Raw genomic sequence first — 16,934 nt, 5'->3', positions numbered from 1 at the left:
ATGAAGCAAATTAAGCAACACACAGATCTTGTTGTTGAATAAACAAAATGAGTCTCCAAAACAACTTCATATTTTCATATTGAGAATTTACTTATTTATTTTATGTTATTTTTATTTTTTTGGCCAGTCCTGGGGCTTGGACTCAGGGCCTGAGCACTGTCCCTGGCCTCTTTTTGCTCAAGGCTAGCACTCTGCCACTTGAGCCACAGCCCCACCTCTGGCCGTTTTCTGTATATGTGGTGCTGGGGAATTGAACCCAGGGCTTCATGTATACGAGGCAAGCACTCTTGCCACTAGGCTATATCCCCAGCCCCTACTTATTATGTTTATTTTTAATTAGTGTGTGTGCGTGGGTGCTTGTGCACGTGAATTTAGGACCTGGAAGCTATTCATTAGTTCTTTGCTCCAGGCTAGGACTGTACCACTTGAGCCACAACTCCACTTCCAGATATTTGGTGGTTAGTTGAAGATAAGAGTCTACTTGACTATTTGGAATTGTAATCCTCAGATCTGAGCCTCCTGTGTAGCTAGGATTATATGTGTGAGCCACCAGTGCCTGGATAAAAGTTATTCTTAACTGGAAATTTAGCCATTTACTAAAAAGCTAAGAATGGATTTAAAAATAAACTAACATCAGCTTTCTTTAGGAATATCATAATTTTGATTCTTGAATTCTACGTGCTTTAGGTATGGAGGAGGACCAGCTGTCAACCATCTGTACATTTGTCACACTTGCCAAATTGAGGCAGAGAAAATAGAAAAAAGAAGAAAAACTGAATTGGAAATTTTTATTCGGGTAAAAAAAGTACTTCTTTTCAAATTGTAAATACTGTAAAGACAGAGATGAAGATCTAACAAATAAGCAAAGCTATATTTTATTAGTAAAATGGTTGGCTGAAAGAGTTGTAACCCTGAGTACATGACAGTGAGTGGCCTAACGCAGTTTACTACAGTTGTAGGAAGATATTCTCCCCTTGTGAGCTTTTGTTTTTATTGACTGGCAATAAATTTTATTTTATATATTGGCAATAGCAAGAAGCCCTATTAAAATTGATAAAACCTGTGAAATAGGTTTCTTGTTAGTGTTGTATATAGTTCTAGCTATAGTACATACTTTACTTCCATCTTTTGTGAAATAGAGGGCTCTTTAATGATCTAGTTTCCTCAGCCATTATTATGAGACATTCTGTGATTGTAAACAGAATCAAAATGATGAACAACCAGGTTTTTAGAGAGGACTAATATGGTTCCATGTTTTGAGGGAACAAGACATCTATCTTTTCAGAGTACTGTGTTATCAATAACATAGTTCAGCTATTTAAAACAATTTAAAGGTTTATTTACCCAAGAGGCATGTAAGGGGAGGGATAATGCCACAAGAGAGACTTGTGAGGGTGTGGCATTGCGGCTCATTTGGTAGAGTGCTAGCCCTGAGCACAAAGAGCCTCAGGGACAGCACTCAGTCCCTGAGTGCAAGCCCTACAACTGACCAAAAAAAAAAACAAAACAAAAACAAAACCCCAAAAAAACCAAACCCTTGAGATTTATAGCTGGGTGTTGGGGGCTGGGAATATGGTCTAGTGGTAGAGTGCTTGCCTCATACACATGAAGCCCTGGGTTCGATTTCTCAGCACCACATACAGAAAAAGCCAGAAGTGGCGCTGTGGCTCAAGTGGGAGAGTGCTAGCCTTGAGCAAAAAGAAGCCAGGGACAGTGCTCAGGCCCTTGAGTTCAAGCCTCGGGACTGGCCCCCCCCCCCAAAAAAAAAAGTATAACTGGGTGTTGGTGGCTCATGCCTTTAATACTCAGGAGACTGAAGTCTTAGGATCTCGGTTTGAAGCCAGCCCAGGCAGAAAAGTCTTTGTGAGACTCTTATCTCCAATTAACCACTTAAAAACTGGAAGTGGCTCTATGGCTCAAGTGGTAGAGTGCTCTCCTTGAGCACAAAGCCCTACAAGTGACAAAAAAAAAAAAAAGAAAAAAGAGAAAATGTAAAGCAAAACAAAATAAGATGTCCAGTATATTCAACATTATGTCTTCCTAGCATGTTTCTAGACAGATACATACCACTCTCTCGCTCGCTCTCTCTCTCTTGTCAGGCTCATTGTGCTTCCTGGATCTATAGAAGCAAATTTTATTTGAGTATTAAAAAATGATTCATTTTGTGGTGGTGCATGCCTATAAATCCAGCATTTAGAGTAGGCAGAGATGGAAGTTTAATAGTTTGAAGTCAGCCTGGGCCACACAGCACATTTGAGACTTTGAGGAGGCAAATAGTGAGACTTTGTCTTAAAAAAATATTGATTTTTCTATCAGTGCTTAAATAATGACTAATAATTATATCTGTCAGGGTTTGATTAGGAGAAACTCTTCTAAATATTTTGAATAGAATTAGAATATAGACAATAAAAATTATACATGGACACTGAAAGTCATGAGCAGAGAAGGTCAAGAATTCCTCAGCTGACCTCCAGAAAATCTAGAAGTGATATAAGCTGCTATCTTGTTGACAGGAGTTGAAGTAGTGACCATTGGACAGGGCTCAAGCTAAAATAGGATAGAGAGAACTTTTGTATGGTAGCATAAGCCCAGTCAAGGTACTGTGACTAGACAGATGATACAGGATGCCTGTGGTGGCCATAGATGAAGAGGACTACACAGTGGTAGTGGAGACAATGATAGATTGGCTACATATGACACAGTCATTACATAATAAATGTTGTAAAAGCCAGGTTTCTAATTTCAGAGAGTTACAAATGCATAAAAGGGGAAAACAAATGTATTGTATTACTGGAGTGAGTTGTAGGTATTTTTGTGAATTTATGGTGATATCTAAATAAATACAGTAGTATAACTATGTAGCTATATATTCTGAAACTCTATAATCCAATAAGATTGAACATACCTAGCTCTCAAATCTTGGTTTCTAATTATCTTTCTCTTCTGAAAAGTAACCAGCTCTCCTTGGAGAGCAGGCTGATTCTATGCCTTCGGCCGGGAAATTGCAACATGAGCCTGGAATATTTTATTGTGTGAGAAAGTAAAGGTTTTAAAGAATGATGAAAAGTACACAGAAACCAGCTTGAGATGCTCCTACTGCCCAATTCTGGGTCACTTTGAACTCAAATTATAGCAATTTATAAGCAAAATGGAAATTGGCATGTCCATGTTGAAATAAATTTTAAAAAATGAATGCATAAATAAATGCAGAGTTTGAGGAACAGGATTTTGTGTCATTTGTACTTACTCTTTATAAAATATAATTATAAAAGGAAGACAGCTTTCAGCAGATAATCCTGGCAGCACTTCAAGGATGTTATTAAAGTGAACATCACTAGAGATAGAACAAATCAACCACTAGAGCAAAAACACATTTTTTGTCTTTCATGCCTTCCATATATTCCAGATATTATTGATAGTATCTAATCTGAAGCATTACTAACAAAAGACCTTGGAAAAAGGCTTCTCTTTAAAAAAATATATATATATACACACACACACACATATTGTAAAAGTGTAACGTGTAACTTCATTCAGTATTACTTATTTTCCATTGGGAATTATTCTGCTGTCTTTGTTAGTTTAATGTGGCATCCACACCTATTATTTCTTACTCTCTTTGAGGACATACCTCACCTGGGTAGGCTTCTTTTTCTTCTTTAAAAGAAAATTTAAGAATGAATGGAAATGATGTTCATGAACAGGAAATATAGTAATTTGATCATTTGTCAACTCTGCATCCATTTGGACTCATCTATCCAAGCAACCTTAGTAACAGCATTGTGTTCTACCATACCATGATAAAACGAGTGCTCATATGTCAGTACATGCTACATTTATCCACTCACTAAATTTGGGAGACCTTCAGTTTTATCAGTAACTGTATCCAACTCTACATGATGGCTATTGATATTAAATTCAATCAATGCCACCAGTCTTTTATAAGATTACTATGGCTTATGTGTATGGCTCAGTGATAGGCCCCCATAGGCCTCGTTTTCACGGGTCCTGGATTTATTAATCAGCACCACAAAATAAAACTAGTCAGGTATAGCACATGCCTATAATTTAAGCTATTTGAGGCCAAAGTAGAAGGGCCAGCCTTGGCAACATAGTGGAACTGTTTCTCAAAAATAAAAATCAGTAAATCAGTAAAACTAAAGAATACTATGTTAACCACCACTATAATGGTACTAGAGTGAATGGCCAGCCTTGGCAACATAGTGGAACTGTTTCTCAAAAATAAAAATCAGTAAATCAGTAAAACTAAAGAATACTATGTTAACCACCACTATAATGGTACTAGAGTGAATGAAAGCAAAAAGTAAAATGAGAACTCAAAAATTTGGTAAATGTTTATAAATACATAGTTGGAACAAGGAGGAAATATGTTTCTACCCTTGATCACTACCCATTCCATATTCCCTATTTTCTTAGCTAAACCTCAGGTGATTGTGTCTGGGTTTACCTGGTAAAATAACTCAGACCTTCATTCTAGAAGGTTCTGACCCCTTAGTTGTCTTAACATTGATTAGATTTCTCTAGCTAATTAACTTTGAACCTCTGGCTCTAGAAACACTAACTAGCATGCATAGTGGAATGGTAGTTTCCAAAAGGATGTTTCTATGCCCTCCTTAAGTTTTGTGAATTGACCTTAATGATCGATAAATGTGACTTTATTTGGATAAAGGTTTTTTTTTTTTTTGTCCTGCAGCTTGAACTCAGGGCCTGAGTGCTGTCTCTGAGCCTCTTTGTGCTCACAGCCACAGTGCCACTTCTGGCTTTTTTTTTTTTTTTTTTGAGTAGTTTATTGGAGATAAGAGGCTCACGAGGACTTTTCTTTGCCCAGACTGGCTTTGAACTGTGATCTTCAACTCTCAGCCTCCTGACTAGGATTACAGGTGTGAGCCACTGGTGCCCAGCTGGATAGAGAGTTTTTTTCTTAAAACTTTGAGATGGGGGCTGGGGATATGGCCTAGTGGCAAGAGTGCCTGCCTCGTATACATGAGGCCCTGGGTTCGATTCCTCAGCACCACATATACAGAAAACGGCCAGAAGCGGCGCTGTGGCTCAAGTGGCAGAGTGCTAGCCTTGAGCAAAGAGAAGCCAGGGACAGTGCTCAGGCCCTGAGTCCAAGCCCCAGGACTGGCCAAAAAACAAACAAACAAAAAAAACTCTGAGATGAAATTTGGAGTTATATTTTAGCCTAAATCCATTAGGAATCTTTCTAAAGAGGCAAAGAGTAGGAAGACACCAAGGGAATGAGGTGAAAGCCATGTGAAGGTGGAGACATAGAATGGAGTGATAAAACTGCAGGTAGAAGGTTCTAGGGGCAGGAAATGGAATCTGTCGTAGAGGATAGATTTTTGGATTTCTGATGTCCAGAATTGTGAGAAAACAAATACCTTTTTCAGACACCAAGTCTGTGGTAATTTGTGATAGTAGCAATTAATGCAGTGGGTATAATCTCCTGGCTTCCAGGTAGAATCATCTTTGTTTTTGTTGTGTATCAGTAATTTTACTCACCTTTTATAACTGGGACGTATTGTAAACTCTTTACCTGTTGGCTTCAGGACATGGAAACACAAAATATTCATAGGGCTTGTCTCAACTTGGAATCCAGTAAAGCTATAATTGTATCCCTTTCATATCTAAACTATAGTATAGGCTGAAGTTATGAATGTGGAAAACACAGCTTTTGTTAGTGTGTCAATAACGAGTATAGATGAGTTCCCCATTTCCTTTACCTAGCCTCATATATTCTAGTTATGGGGGAAAGAAGATACTGGTTTCTAGTTTGGAATATAAATGGCTCATATTATACCACCTAATGTGAGGCAGTACCAGGGCTTACCAATTGCTGCCACCAGATACAACACTTGAGTCTTTGATAGGACAGCAGCTCCTATGTGCCAGCACATAGTAAGATAAATGAGTCTTTTCAATACAAGCCAATGTTCTCACGTTTGTGTAAAATGAATTCCACAGCCAGAAACATTGCAGGTGGCCTATTATGGCCATGAATGACACATTCAGGAAATCCAGGAATGGTAGTACTGAAAGAAACGAGAGATAGGAAGCCCAAATCTTAAATTACATGTAATGAAAGGAGTTATATACAAATGATATAGAGAACTCACACAATGCAATAACTTGGCAAATATTCCAGTTAAATAAATAGGTGAGGATTTGAACAAATATTACTCCTAAGAAGACATGGCTACTAAGCACCTGCTTACATGGTCATTAGGGAATTCTCAGAATTCTGAGTTGGATAGGGTTTTTTTGTTTGTTTGTTTTGGGGGTTGTGGGAATTAAAGCTGGAGCTTCATAATACTTCCCATGTGCTGTACCACTGAAATTTATCCTCAGAATGGTAGTTCTATTTTTTTTTTTTTTTTTTGGCCAGTCCTGGGCCTTGGACTCAGGGCTTGAGTACTGTCCCTGGCTTCTTCCAGCTCAAGGCTAGCACTCTGCCACTTGAGCCACAGCGCCCCTTCTGGCCGTTTTCTGTATATGTGGTGCTGGGGAATTGAACCTAGGGCCTCGTGTATCCGAGGCAGGCACTCTTGCCACTAGGCTATATCCCCAGCCCCAAGTAGTTCTATTTTTTAAAATACAAATTTAGTACCTAGCATTTAAGTCATAATGCTGCTTATAGGTATGTACTCCAGAGAAATGACAATTTACGATTGTATAAAACTTGTAAACAAAAACATATAAATTGCCCCAAAATAGAAACAATTGAAATGTCAGCTGCGAAATGGCTAAATAAAATGTCTTATATTCTTACATGGATCAAACCTTGCAAGCATGGTGGCTCACGGTGGTGCAAAGTGGTGATCCCAGCAATTAGGAGGCCTGGGCAGGAGGACTTTTTGAGGTCAACTTGGGCTAAGTAGCTAGACCTTGTCTTAAAGAAAAGATTACTGATGCTTGAAAAGGTGAATGCATCTCACAAACATACCAAGTAATAGAAACATAGAAAGATATAATGTCTGATTCTACTTACTACTTACATGATTTTTTTTTTTTTTGGTCAGTCATGGGGCTTGAACTCTGTGCCTGGGTGCTGCCCCTGAGTGCTTCAGCTCAAGGGTTACACTCTACCACTTGAGCCACAGTACCACTTCTGGTTTTTTTGGTGGTTAATTGGAGATAAAAGTCTTGTGAATTTGCCTGCCCGGGCTGGCTTTGAACCAAGATCCTCAGGTCTCAGCCTCCTGAGTAGCTAGGATAACAGACATGAGTCACCGGCACTCAGCTTACATGAAGTTTCTAAAAACAGACTATATGGAGACAAAGTAGATCAGTGATTTCAAGAATTGAAATTTTGGGACTGATTGATTGCAAATTGATGCAGGAGAACTTTGGGCCAGTTGCAAGTATGGTAAATTGGATCATGGTGACAGTTGCACAACCGACTTTACTGGAAAACCACTGAGATTCACATTAACAGTGGGTGGATTGTACCTAAATAAAGCTGATTTGGTTGTTTGCTTTTCTCTTGGGACAAGGTTTTACTAGATAGCCCAAACCTCAAAATCCTCCTGCCTTAAGTTCTGCAATTGCAGGCTTCTGGCAATAAAGTAGTTTTGTTTGTTTTAGCTAACTTGTTATACAGAGGAAGATTTCATTGTTACATTTCCACATATGTTTACATTTTGTTCAAATCAGTATCACTCACACTATCACTCTCCCTTTCTTTTTCAAAACAATTTCAACAGGTTCCCTTGTTCGGGCAATAAAGATTTTTCTTTTTTTAATGCAAATCTAACTGAGGATAGGATGGTCCCCTAGTATGAGTGAGTTCCTGGGTTTGATTCCAAACACTATAAAAAACAAAACCAGCAAGAACAAATTGAATCTATTTTGTGTCCATTCTACCCCTTTTAAATAAAGCAAGTGTATTAGTAGAAAAAGCTTTCTAGAGTGTAAAAATATGTTTGATAGCATAGAAACTAGAATTCGGAAAAATTCAGAATGTACAGAACCAAAGAAAGACCACAGGAACTGAGCCCTGAGAATTTTGGGGTTTCAGGTTTGGATGTGTCACATAACATTGAAAACGTTGGCATTCTTCCCAGTTTTTCTATCAACTGGGATTTTTCTATTTTCGTTTTTACTTTTTGGAGCAGATTTTTGCTATGAAGCCCAGACAGGTGTCAAACTGGTAATCTTCCTACTTCCACAACTACCCAATGGATGGGTTTGTTTTGTTTTTAGTGTATAATGACTGGCAGAATAAATGCTGATGTAGAACTTGGGTCATGGTTTAAGTGGTAGAGCATCTCCCTTGCAAGCAAAAGGCCCTGAGCTCAAACCCTTGATCTCAGTACTAAATACGAGAAAAGTAAATGTTATTTATTTATTTATTTTTTGGGCCAGTCCTGGGGCTTGGACTCAGGGCCTGAGCACTGTCCCTGGCTTCTTTTTGCTCAAGGCTAGCACTCTGCCACTTGAGCCACAGCACCACTTCTGGCCATTTTCTGTATATGTGGTGCTGGGGAATTGAACCCAGGGCCTCATGTATATGAGGCAGGCACTCTTGCCACTAGGCCATATCCCCAGCCCCGAGAAAAGTAAATGTTGATATGCAACAAATTAGCATTTGAATCATCTAATAGCAGTGTTTCTGCTGAAATGAAGCACAGTACAATAAACAGATGGAAGTTTTGACATCTTGGATAGATACAGAATCCAGCCTTTTTCTAATGCTTTTAGAAAAGAAGGGAAGAACTAATTTTATTTTCTTATTTTTATTTTTTGCCAACCTGGGGCTTGAACTCAGGGCCTGAACACTCTTCCTGGCTTCATTCTGCTCAAGGCTAGCACTCTATCCCTTGAGCCACAGGGCCACTTCTGGCTTTTTCTATATATGTGGTGCTGAGGAATCAAACCCAGGCCTTCATGTATGCGACACAAGCACTCTACCACCAGGGTATATTCTCAGCCCGGAAGAACTATTTTCAGAGCAACAGTTTAGAGAAAATTTTCAGAATTAATAAACATTTTTCTAATGGGGGTGACTGTGCTTGAGTTAATTTTGAAAAGCTTTCATCTAGACAAATAAGCTTTCTAATCTAAAGATAGTCTTGAAAGTATGAGTTTAGTAGGTGTTATAATTAAGCATGTAGTAGAATCAGTCTGACATGTTTTAGAACCTCAGCCCCTACTCTAATCCTGCATAGAATGGCAAACATACCCTAGCAGTTTTAATTCCTCGTAATTATTTAAATAGCTACTTTGTGTTCCAGGAGGATTCTTGCCCTCAAAGAGCTTACATTTAATAAGTAAAACACTAAAATGTCAAGAAAAGGAAAATAATGAATGGGACAAAGCAGTGTGAGGGGACAAGTCAGGTCACAATTTAAACAATGGTTAAGGTAAGCTTTATATAGATGATACAGAAGCAACAGGATTTGAAGAAGGTGAGGGAGATGGTCACTTTACTATCTACAAAAAAGGATAACTGGTACAGAATCCTTAAGAGATAGGCATGTTTCTGGGTGGTTCTGGGAATAACCTATTAGTGTAAACACAGGTAGACAATGAGGAAGAAAACATGGGAAAATTAAATAATGGAAGTCCTTCTGGGGTATTGGAAGAATTTTGGAGAATGGTCAGTTTTGATTCAATTAATTAGTTGAATGACATAATCTGATTGTCTTTCATTAGTATATAGTATATATGATAGGCATTTAGTTACCTGTTACGAAATACTTTCAGGAGTCTTATGACTGCTGCAGTTTTAGGAATCTTATATACTACTGCAACTAGAGACGTTTTAAGTATCCTCAGTTTCTTTAGGCTCTGTTCCTTGTCTCTTTACTAGTTTCTTTGGCCCATTCCTCCTTATACCAGTTTATCTGTTGTTTTCTTTAACTACCAGTGGTAGAAGCCAGACTGGCTAAGCCAAAAGGAAATTTATTGAAAACAAAAACTGAATAATCAGACCCTTCAGAAGTGTGAGAACCAAGAAAGTCCTGACTACCTAGCTAAAAAAGACTATCTGATGACTATTCCAACTATTAGATCATGTCCTTAAAGATCTCCGTTTCTACTAAAATTGCACATAGTTTTGAGTCACATATCCATTTGTTATGCCTTAAGGTTGGAGGAGGGAGTGGAATATCTTCTGGAACTTCTTCTGTCCTACCACTTTTGAGAATTTACCTCTCCTTGCATGTACACGGCCTGTGAAATGATATATACAACATGTGGATGTACATTTCCTGTGTAATGACACGTACAAGGTCATTTGCAGCATAGTGTTGGCAAAAGCAAGTAGTCAGTGTCATAAACGAACAAAATTGAGATGTAGATAGTGGATATAGTATGTTTAAGTAAATCTTATAAATTACAGAGTTTAATAAATATACGAAGTATTGTTTAATGCCCATTTGTGTGTGTGTGTGTACCTTCTAAATTTTGGAACATAACACAGGATTGTTTATTAGTAGGTGCTCCTGTGTATCCTAGTACTAATATAACTATCGGTGTGTATCTCTCTGTAGTACCACATAACATTATATGAGAAATTGCTTTATTGCTCAAGCACATTGATTACATTGTTTTGTGTCAAGCTCTACATATTCAGTGACTCATTTCATTCCCTCTGTAGCTTAACAGAGCATTTCAGGAGGAGGACTCTCCAGCTACTTTTTATTGCATCAGTATGCAGTGGTTTAGAGAATGGGAGAGTTTTGTGAAGGGGAAAGATGGAGGTAAGAAATTAACTAAAAAATTCTTTGCGTTTTAAAAATTTATTGGAGTGTGTGAGTGTGTGCGTGCGTGTACGCGCATGCTCTGGTGCTTGAACTTAGGGCCTGGGTGCTGTCTTTGAGATATTTTGCTTAAGGCTAGTGTTCTGCCATTTGAACCTTATCTCCATGTCTGGCTTTTTATTATTTTGTTTTGTTTTGGTTTTTTGCCAGTCCTGCGGCTTGAACTCAGGGCCTGAGCACTGTCTCTGATTTCTTTTTGCTCAAGGCTAGCACTCTACCACTTGAGCCACAATGCCACTTCTGGCTTTTTCTATATATATGGTGCTGAGGAATCGAACCCAGGGCTTCATGTATATGATGCGATCACTTTACCACTAGACCATATTCCCAGCCCCCATGTCTGGACTTTTTAGTGGTTAACTAGAGAGAAGAATCTCAACTGTCTTTCCTGTTTGGGCTGACTTTGAATTTTGGTCCTCAGAGCTCAGCCTCGTGAGTAGCTAGGATTACAGGCATGAGCCACAGGTGGCTGGCTTGGACAAATATTTTTTGTATCTGTATGAACTGGGGATTGTATAAATGAACCAAAAAATGATTCCTATCCTTAGTGATCTTATGTTTTTGTTGATGTTAAGTTTTAATAAACTTAGGAATTATAGTATATTTATGACAATAATGAAAGTACTGAACACAATCATTCTCTGATCTTAATATTGGAAAAATTTAAATTATATACAGTAATAAGAGATGCTCAGTGAAGTAGTAAGTAGACTTAAAATAATTTGATAATATCCACTAATTCGAAAAGATGTTCTTGATATATGAGAAAGATTGCAACATAGTAAACAGTTTGAATCTTCAGTTCCCCCACCCCCCACCCCTTTTTCTTGAAGTTTGAACTCAGGGCTTACATAGACTACTTGAGTCATGCCCCTATCACATTTTGTTTTCACTGTGTGTGTATATATTTATATCTATATGTTTTAAATAGGGCTTCACTTTTTGCTTAGGCAAGCCTGAACTGTACTCCTATTTGTGCTTCCTGAGTAGCTGGGATGATAGGTGTGTGCTACCACAGGCATCATTTTATTCCTTTAGATAGTTGTTGGGATTTTTTGTGCCTGGCTAGCATTAAATTGCAGTCTTCTGATCTCAGCCTCCCAAACAGCTAGGATTATAGTTTGAGCCACCATACTCAACTGAAGATTTGAACAATTTCTTTTTAAATTCCAAAGGAATTGTTCTTTTATAGAATTAAAGGTACTTTTTAAATTTTTTATTTTGGTTGGTTGTGGGGCTTGAACTCTGGCCTGGATGTTGTCCCTGAGCTCTTCAGTTCAAGGCTATTACTCTAGAGCTACAATGCCACTTCAGAAAACAGTTTCTGGTGGCTAATTGGAGATGAGTCTCATGGACTTTCCTGTCTGGGCTGGCTTTGAACCAGGATCTCAGCCTCCTGAGTAGCTACGTAAAGGCTAAAGGTACATTTTTTTTTTTTTGGCCAGTCCTGGGCCTTGGACTCAGGGCCTGAGCACTGTCCCTGGCTTCTTCCCGCTCAAGGTTAGCACTCCGCCACTTGAGCCACAGTGCTGCTTCTGGCCGTTTTTCTGTATATGTGGTGCTGGGGAATCGAACCTAGGGCCTCGTGTATCCGAGGCAGGCACTCTTGCCACTAGGCTATATCCCCAGCCCTAAAGGTACATTTTTGATCAGTGATCCCCAAATGGATAGTTAAGAACTAATTTATTTTAAGACTTTAGATGATTCTGACTCTTTCAGAAAGTCTGGTTCTATGTTAGAAGACATATGATACAATTTGGAAGAAGCTCAGGAGTTGGATGACATTAACAAAGTCTATATATATACTTGGTGTAGACTTTTCATAGACATAAATTTGTGGTATTTTCTTGTTTTAATGTCTTTTAAAAAATTTATTGTCAAACTGATGTACAGAGAGGTTACAGGTTTATATGTTAGGCATTAGATACATTTCTTGTACTGTTTTGTTACCTTCTCCCTCGTTCCCCCCTCCACCCTCCCCCTTTACCCCCTCTTTTGATGTCTAATCTATATAGTGTCCTCTAGCAGTCAAACATACTTTTGATTATTCAGTTGTACTGTTGAAAACCTATAATGTAAATGTGGAGATACTTGAGCACATTTTTTGGTAAGGAAAAAGTTACCAACTCTGTGCATTCAGTATACAGTGTCACTTTTTATGGGTGTGGCATGTAGTGTTGATTGTAAATTTAATGCTCTGAAGAATTTTTTAAAAAAATTTGTTTTTGTTGCCAGTCCTGGGGCGTGGACTCAGGGCCTGAGCACTGTCCCTGGATTCTTTTTGCTCAAGGCTAGTATTCTACCTCTTGAGCCACAGCTCCACTTCCGGCTTTTTTTCCCTGTATATGTGGTGCTGAGGAATCGAACTCAGGGCTTCATGTATGTGTGGTGAGCACTTTACCACTAGGCCATATTCCCAGCCCCATCATTTTTTTCCTTTTGAAGAAATAAATGTCTTTATACAGCCTAGACAATCCTTAAAAAGAAAAAAAATAGATTAATTTTATTTGGCAACTAGCCAGATTTGGTGGTGGTGGTGTTGCTGTTACTCAGGATGCTTCCATTTACACTAGTGTTCTTTACTCATTAAAAAATGATGTTTGGCCTTTTTTTTTTTTGGCAGCCAAAAAAGGACATGCAAAAGTTCAGCCCTGCCCTGGCTTTCTTTAATCAGCACCTCTCTTGCCTTTTCAAGTGTGAACTTTTTGTACAGAAGATGAACTGTATTTAGCCTTTTGTCTACTTGTAGTGACAGGTCAATGTAACATAATGTCAATTTTCCTTGTTTGAATGTAAAATTATAGCACTGCACAGTGTACATTTCCAGGGCCTTGTGTATGTTTTCAATAAGCTTTTTGGAAAGCATACTGTAACCACATGTATATAATGAACAATCTGTGTATGTTTATGCTAGGACAACTATTTTTTCATAACTTGTTTGTGTGTGTGAGTGTGTGTGTATCCTGGGGCTTGAACTCCCAGCCTAGGCACTGTCCTTGAGCTTTTTAGCTCAAAGCTAGTGCTTTACCACTTGAATTACAACTTCACTTTGGACTTTTTTTGGGTGGGTAATTGGAGATAAAGAGTCTCACCGACTTCCCTGCCTGGGCTGGTTTTGAACCATGATCCTCATATTCTCAGTCTCCTAAGTAGCTTCCAGCAGCTGCTATGAGCTACCAGCACCTGTCTGTCATACGTGCTCCCTCCTTCCCTCTCTCTCCCTTTTTCTTTTTCTCTCTTTTTTCTTTCCTCTTTTTCTTTGCCTCTGTTCTTGCACGTACACGTGTGTGTGTGTATACCTTGTACCGAGGCTACAGCTCTGTGCCTTAGCTTTTTGGCTCAAGGTTGGCACTCTACCACTTGAGCTATACCCAAGTCACTTCTTGCTTATTGGTGGTTAACTGGAGATAAGAGTCTCATAGACTTTCCTGCCTAGGGTGACTTTGAACTGCAATCCTTAGATATCAGCCTTCTGAGTGGCTAGAGTTATAGGCATGAGCCATTAGTATCTAGCTTTTTTTGTTTTTAATAACTTTTTTATTGTCTCTAAACAACATGTGGTCTTTATTTTGAAAAATATAAAACAGAATCCGGAGAAAAAAAAGAATAGAATAAGATGAGTACAATGGTTCTTGCCTATAATTCTAGGTATTCAGTTGGTGGAGATTGGGAGGATTTTGTTCAAGGCCAATCTGGGTATAGAGAACATAATAATTGGGGCTGGGGATATGGCCTAGTGGCAAGAGAGCTTGCCTCGTATACATGAGGCACTGGGTTCGATTCCCCAGCACCACATATACAGAAAACGGCCAGAAGTGGCGCTGTGGCTCTAGTGGCAGAGTGCTAGCCTTGAGCAAAAGGAAGCCAGGGACAGTGCTCAGGTCCTGAGTTCAAGGCCCAGGACTGGCCAAAAAAAAAGAGAACATAATAATTTGGCAAAAAACTAAGCAATCTGATTACATAGTTATAACTCTCAATTATTCTAAGCATAAAACTATTCATTTTTTCGATGTATTTCTTTAAAAGAAAACATTTTATAATTCTTCCTTTTGATTTAGATCCTCCAGGTCCTATTGATAACACTAAAATTGCCATCACCAAATGTGGTAATGTGATGCTTAGACAAGGTAAGTATGACTAATATTAAGGCCTTTACTTGGTAATGATTTCTCATTGTTAGGAATATATAAACCATGGAGGTTTTTTTTTTTTTTTTTTTTTAAACCTGCTTAATACTAATTCAGGCTTGGACTGGGATAGGTAGTAAAGAATAACTAGTATATACTTTTGTATCAGAAAGGGTTTTAAGGCTGTTAGTAGAAATTAGGAAAAAGCATTTCTAATTTTGTGTGTGTGTATCTGTGTTGCAGGCACTCCTGTGCACTGCTCCTAAGGCTTGAACTCTGCCTGTGTGTTGTCCCTGAGCTCTTCCACTCAATGCTAGTGCTCTACCACTTTGAGCCACACTGTCACTTCCAGTTTTCTGGTAGCTAATTGGAGATAGGAGTCACATGGACTTTGCTACCTGGGCTAGCTTCAAACCATAATCCTCATATCTCAGCCTCCTGAGAGGCTAGGATTACTAGTGTGAGCCCAGGCAAATTTGTAATTTTTAAGACATATTGTTGTATATACAACATTTTAAAAAGGAAAAGGGGTGGGTTTAAGAATTGTGAGAAGGTTGAAGGTAGGTGACACTAATCAAGATGCAAATGGTACCTACTTTGTACAACTACTTAGATTAAAAAAATAACCCACAAAACCAGACTATGCACTGCAGCTCATAGTGATATTGGCTGATAGTCTGAAGATTTATGTTTTAGACATTCTTGGTTATCCCTAAAGAAAAGTACTGGTAGATACATTATGAAAACTTAGACAATACAAAATAGTTTTATAAGCATTCTTTCTACATATGCCCACTTTTAGGAGCAGATTCTGGTCAAATTTCTGAAGAAACATGGAATTTTCTGCAGTCTGTGTATGGTGGAGGGCCTGAAGTTATCCTACGACCTCCAGTTGCTCGTGGTGATCCTGATATGCTACAAGCAGAAGAAAAAATGGAAGTTGAAACTCGATCTTTGTAATTTTGAGTAGCAGAGTTCCAGTGAAAGATTTTCACTTTAACTTGTACATGTTCAGAAACATTCCCTAAAGCATGTTTATTTTCTTGACTTTTCTTCTATCAGATTTATTCCTTCTTACTGGGCATTATGGAAGAATATGTTAAAATGTGTAATATACTATAGCTTGGTATATTTAATGCTAAGTAACTTACCATAAATTCTTTCAGTATAGTATTTTTGAAAGTGAAAGGGACAGTTGTGATCAGTTGGTAAGTAGATTATCTTTGATCTTTGTACAAGATCCATATCCAAATATCCTTTGGAATGTTGTAAATACTTTTGCTTTGAAAACCTTTTTCATTACCATAAGTCACCTTAACAGACTAATCTTTTTGATTCTCCAAAACCTTAATTTGTTTAGTTTTTGATATGGGTTTGCATAGGAGCCTACTATTTAAAGTGAAAGTAGTCAGAAAGTTGTGAATTTCCTAAAACTCAGGAAACACTAGGGTGTCACTTCTTTTGCACTGCAGCGTATAAACTAGCATACTAAAATTTAAAAACTGTCTTTTTTTAATGTATCAAGGATATATTTAGTTCTAGTGGAATTTTGTCAGCAGATATTAGTAACTGCCGCTTATATAGTAAAATGTTAAATTATTTTAACCCTGAATAGTATTCAATAATGTAATTTAAAAAACTGTAGAGTTAGTTTAAGGCCACTTTTTATTTTGAGAGCATGAAGTGTGTTATGTGTCAATGAGATTGTTGAAAAAGCTGAAACCACTTGCAAAATGATTTTTAAATGAAATGCACAAAGCTTTTTTGAATAATGTAGTATGCACTGCTGTTTGCTTGATTACATAATGTCAAATGGCTTAACTATATTCCAAGTACAAAAAAGCATACTGGATGACATTGAGAATGTTGAGTAGCATTCGTGATGGCTTTGTTTTTGTTTGGGGCAGATACAAACATTAAGCAATATTGCTGAAATGAATTCAATAAAAATGATTTTAAAATGTGTAACTTGAGTCAGACTTATTTGTTAGACTTTAGAGCTGAAGGTAGTAGAGCATGT

At 38.0% G+C, this 16,934-nt stretch overlaps 1 protein-coding gene across 5 annotated transcripts in view; it reads left to right on the top strand.

The window, feature by feature from the left end:
• The window catches only part of Usp33 (ubiquitin specific peptidase 33), a 66,166-nt gene extending 49,296 nt beyond the window's left edge, over positions 1–16,870 (top strand). For all 5 annotated transcript variants that reach the window (XM_048351616.1, XM_048351617.1, XM_048351612.1 and 2 more), the window contains 4 exons: positions 688–796; positions 10,625–10,727; positions 14,846–14,914; positions 15,717–16,870. In XM_048351616.1, the coding sequence (XP_048207573.1) occupies positions 688–796; positions 10,625–10,727; positions 14,846–14,914; positions 15,717–15,874 (439 nt within the window). In that variant the 3' untranslated portion in view covers positions 15,875–16,870. The remainder of the gene's footprint in view (positions 1–687; positions 797–10,624; positions 10,728–14,845; positions 14,915–15,716) is intronic.
• Positions 16,871–16,934: the final 64 nt, after the last annotated feature.

The sequence above is a fragment of the Perognathus longimembris genome, chromosome 7, assembly GCF_023159225.1.
Source record: "Perognathus longimembris pacificus isolate PPM17 chromosome 7, ASM2315922v1, whole genome shotgun sequence".
Lineage (NCBI taxonomy): Eukaryota > Metazoa > Chordata > Mammalia > Rodentia > Heteromyidae > Perognathus > Perognathus longimembris.
The sequence above is the reverse complement of the archived record's forward strand: the minus strand, read 5'-3'. Positions and strand labels throughout refer to the sequence as shown.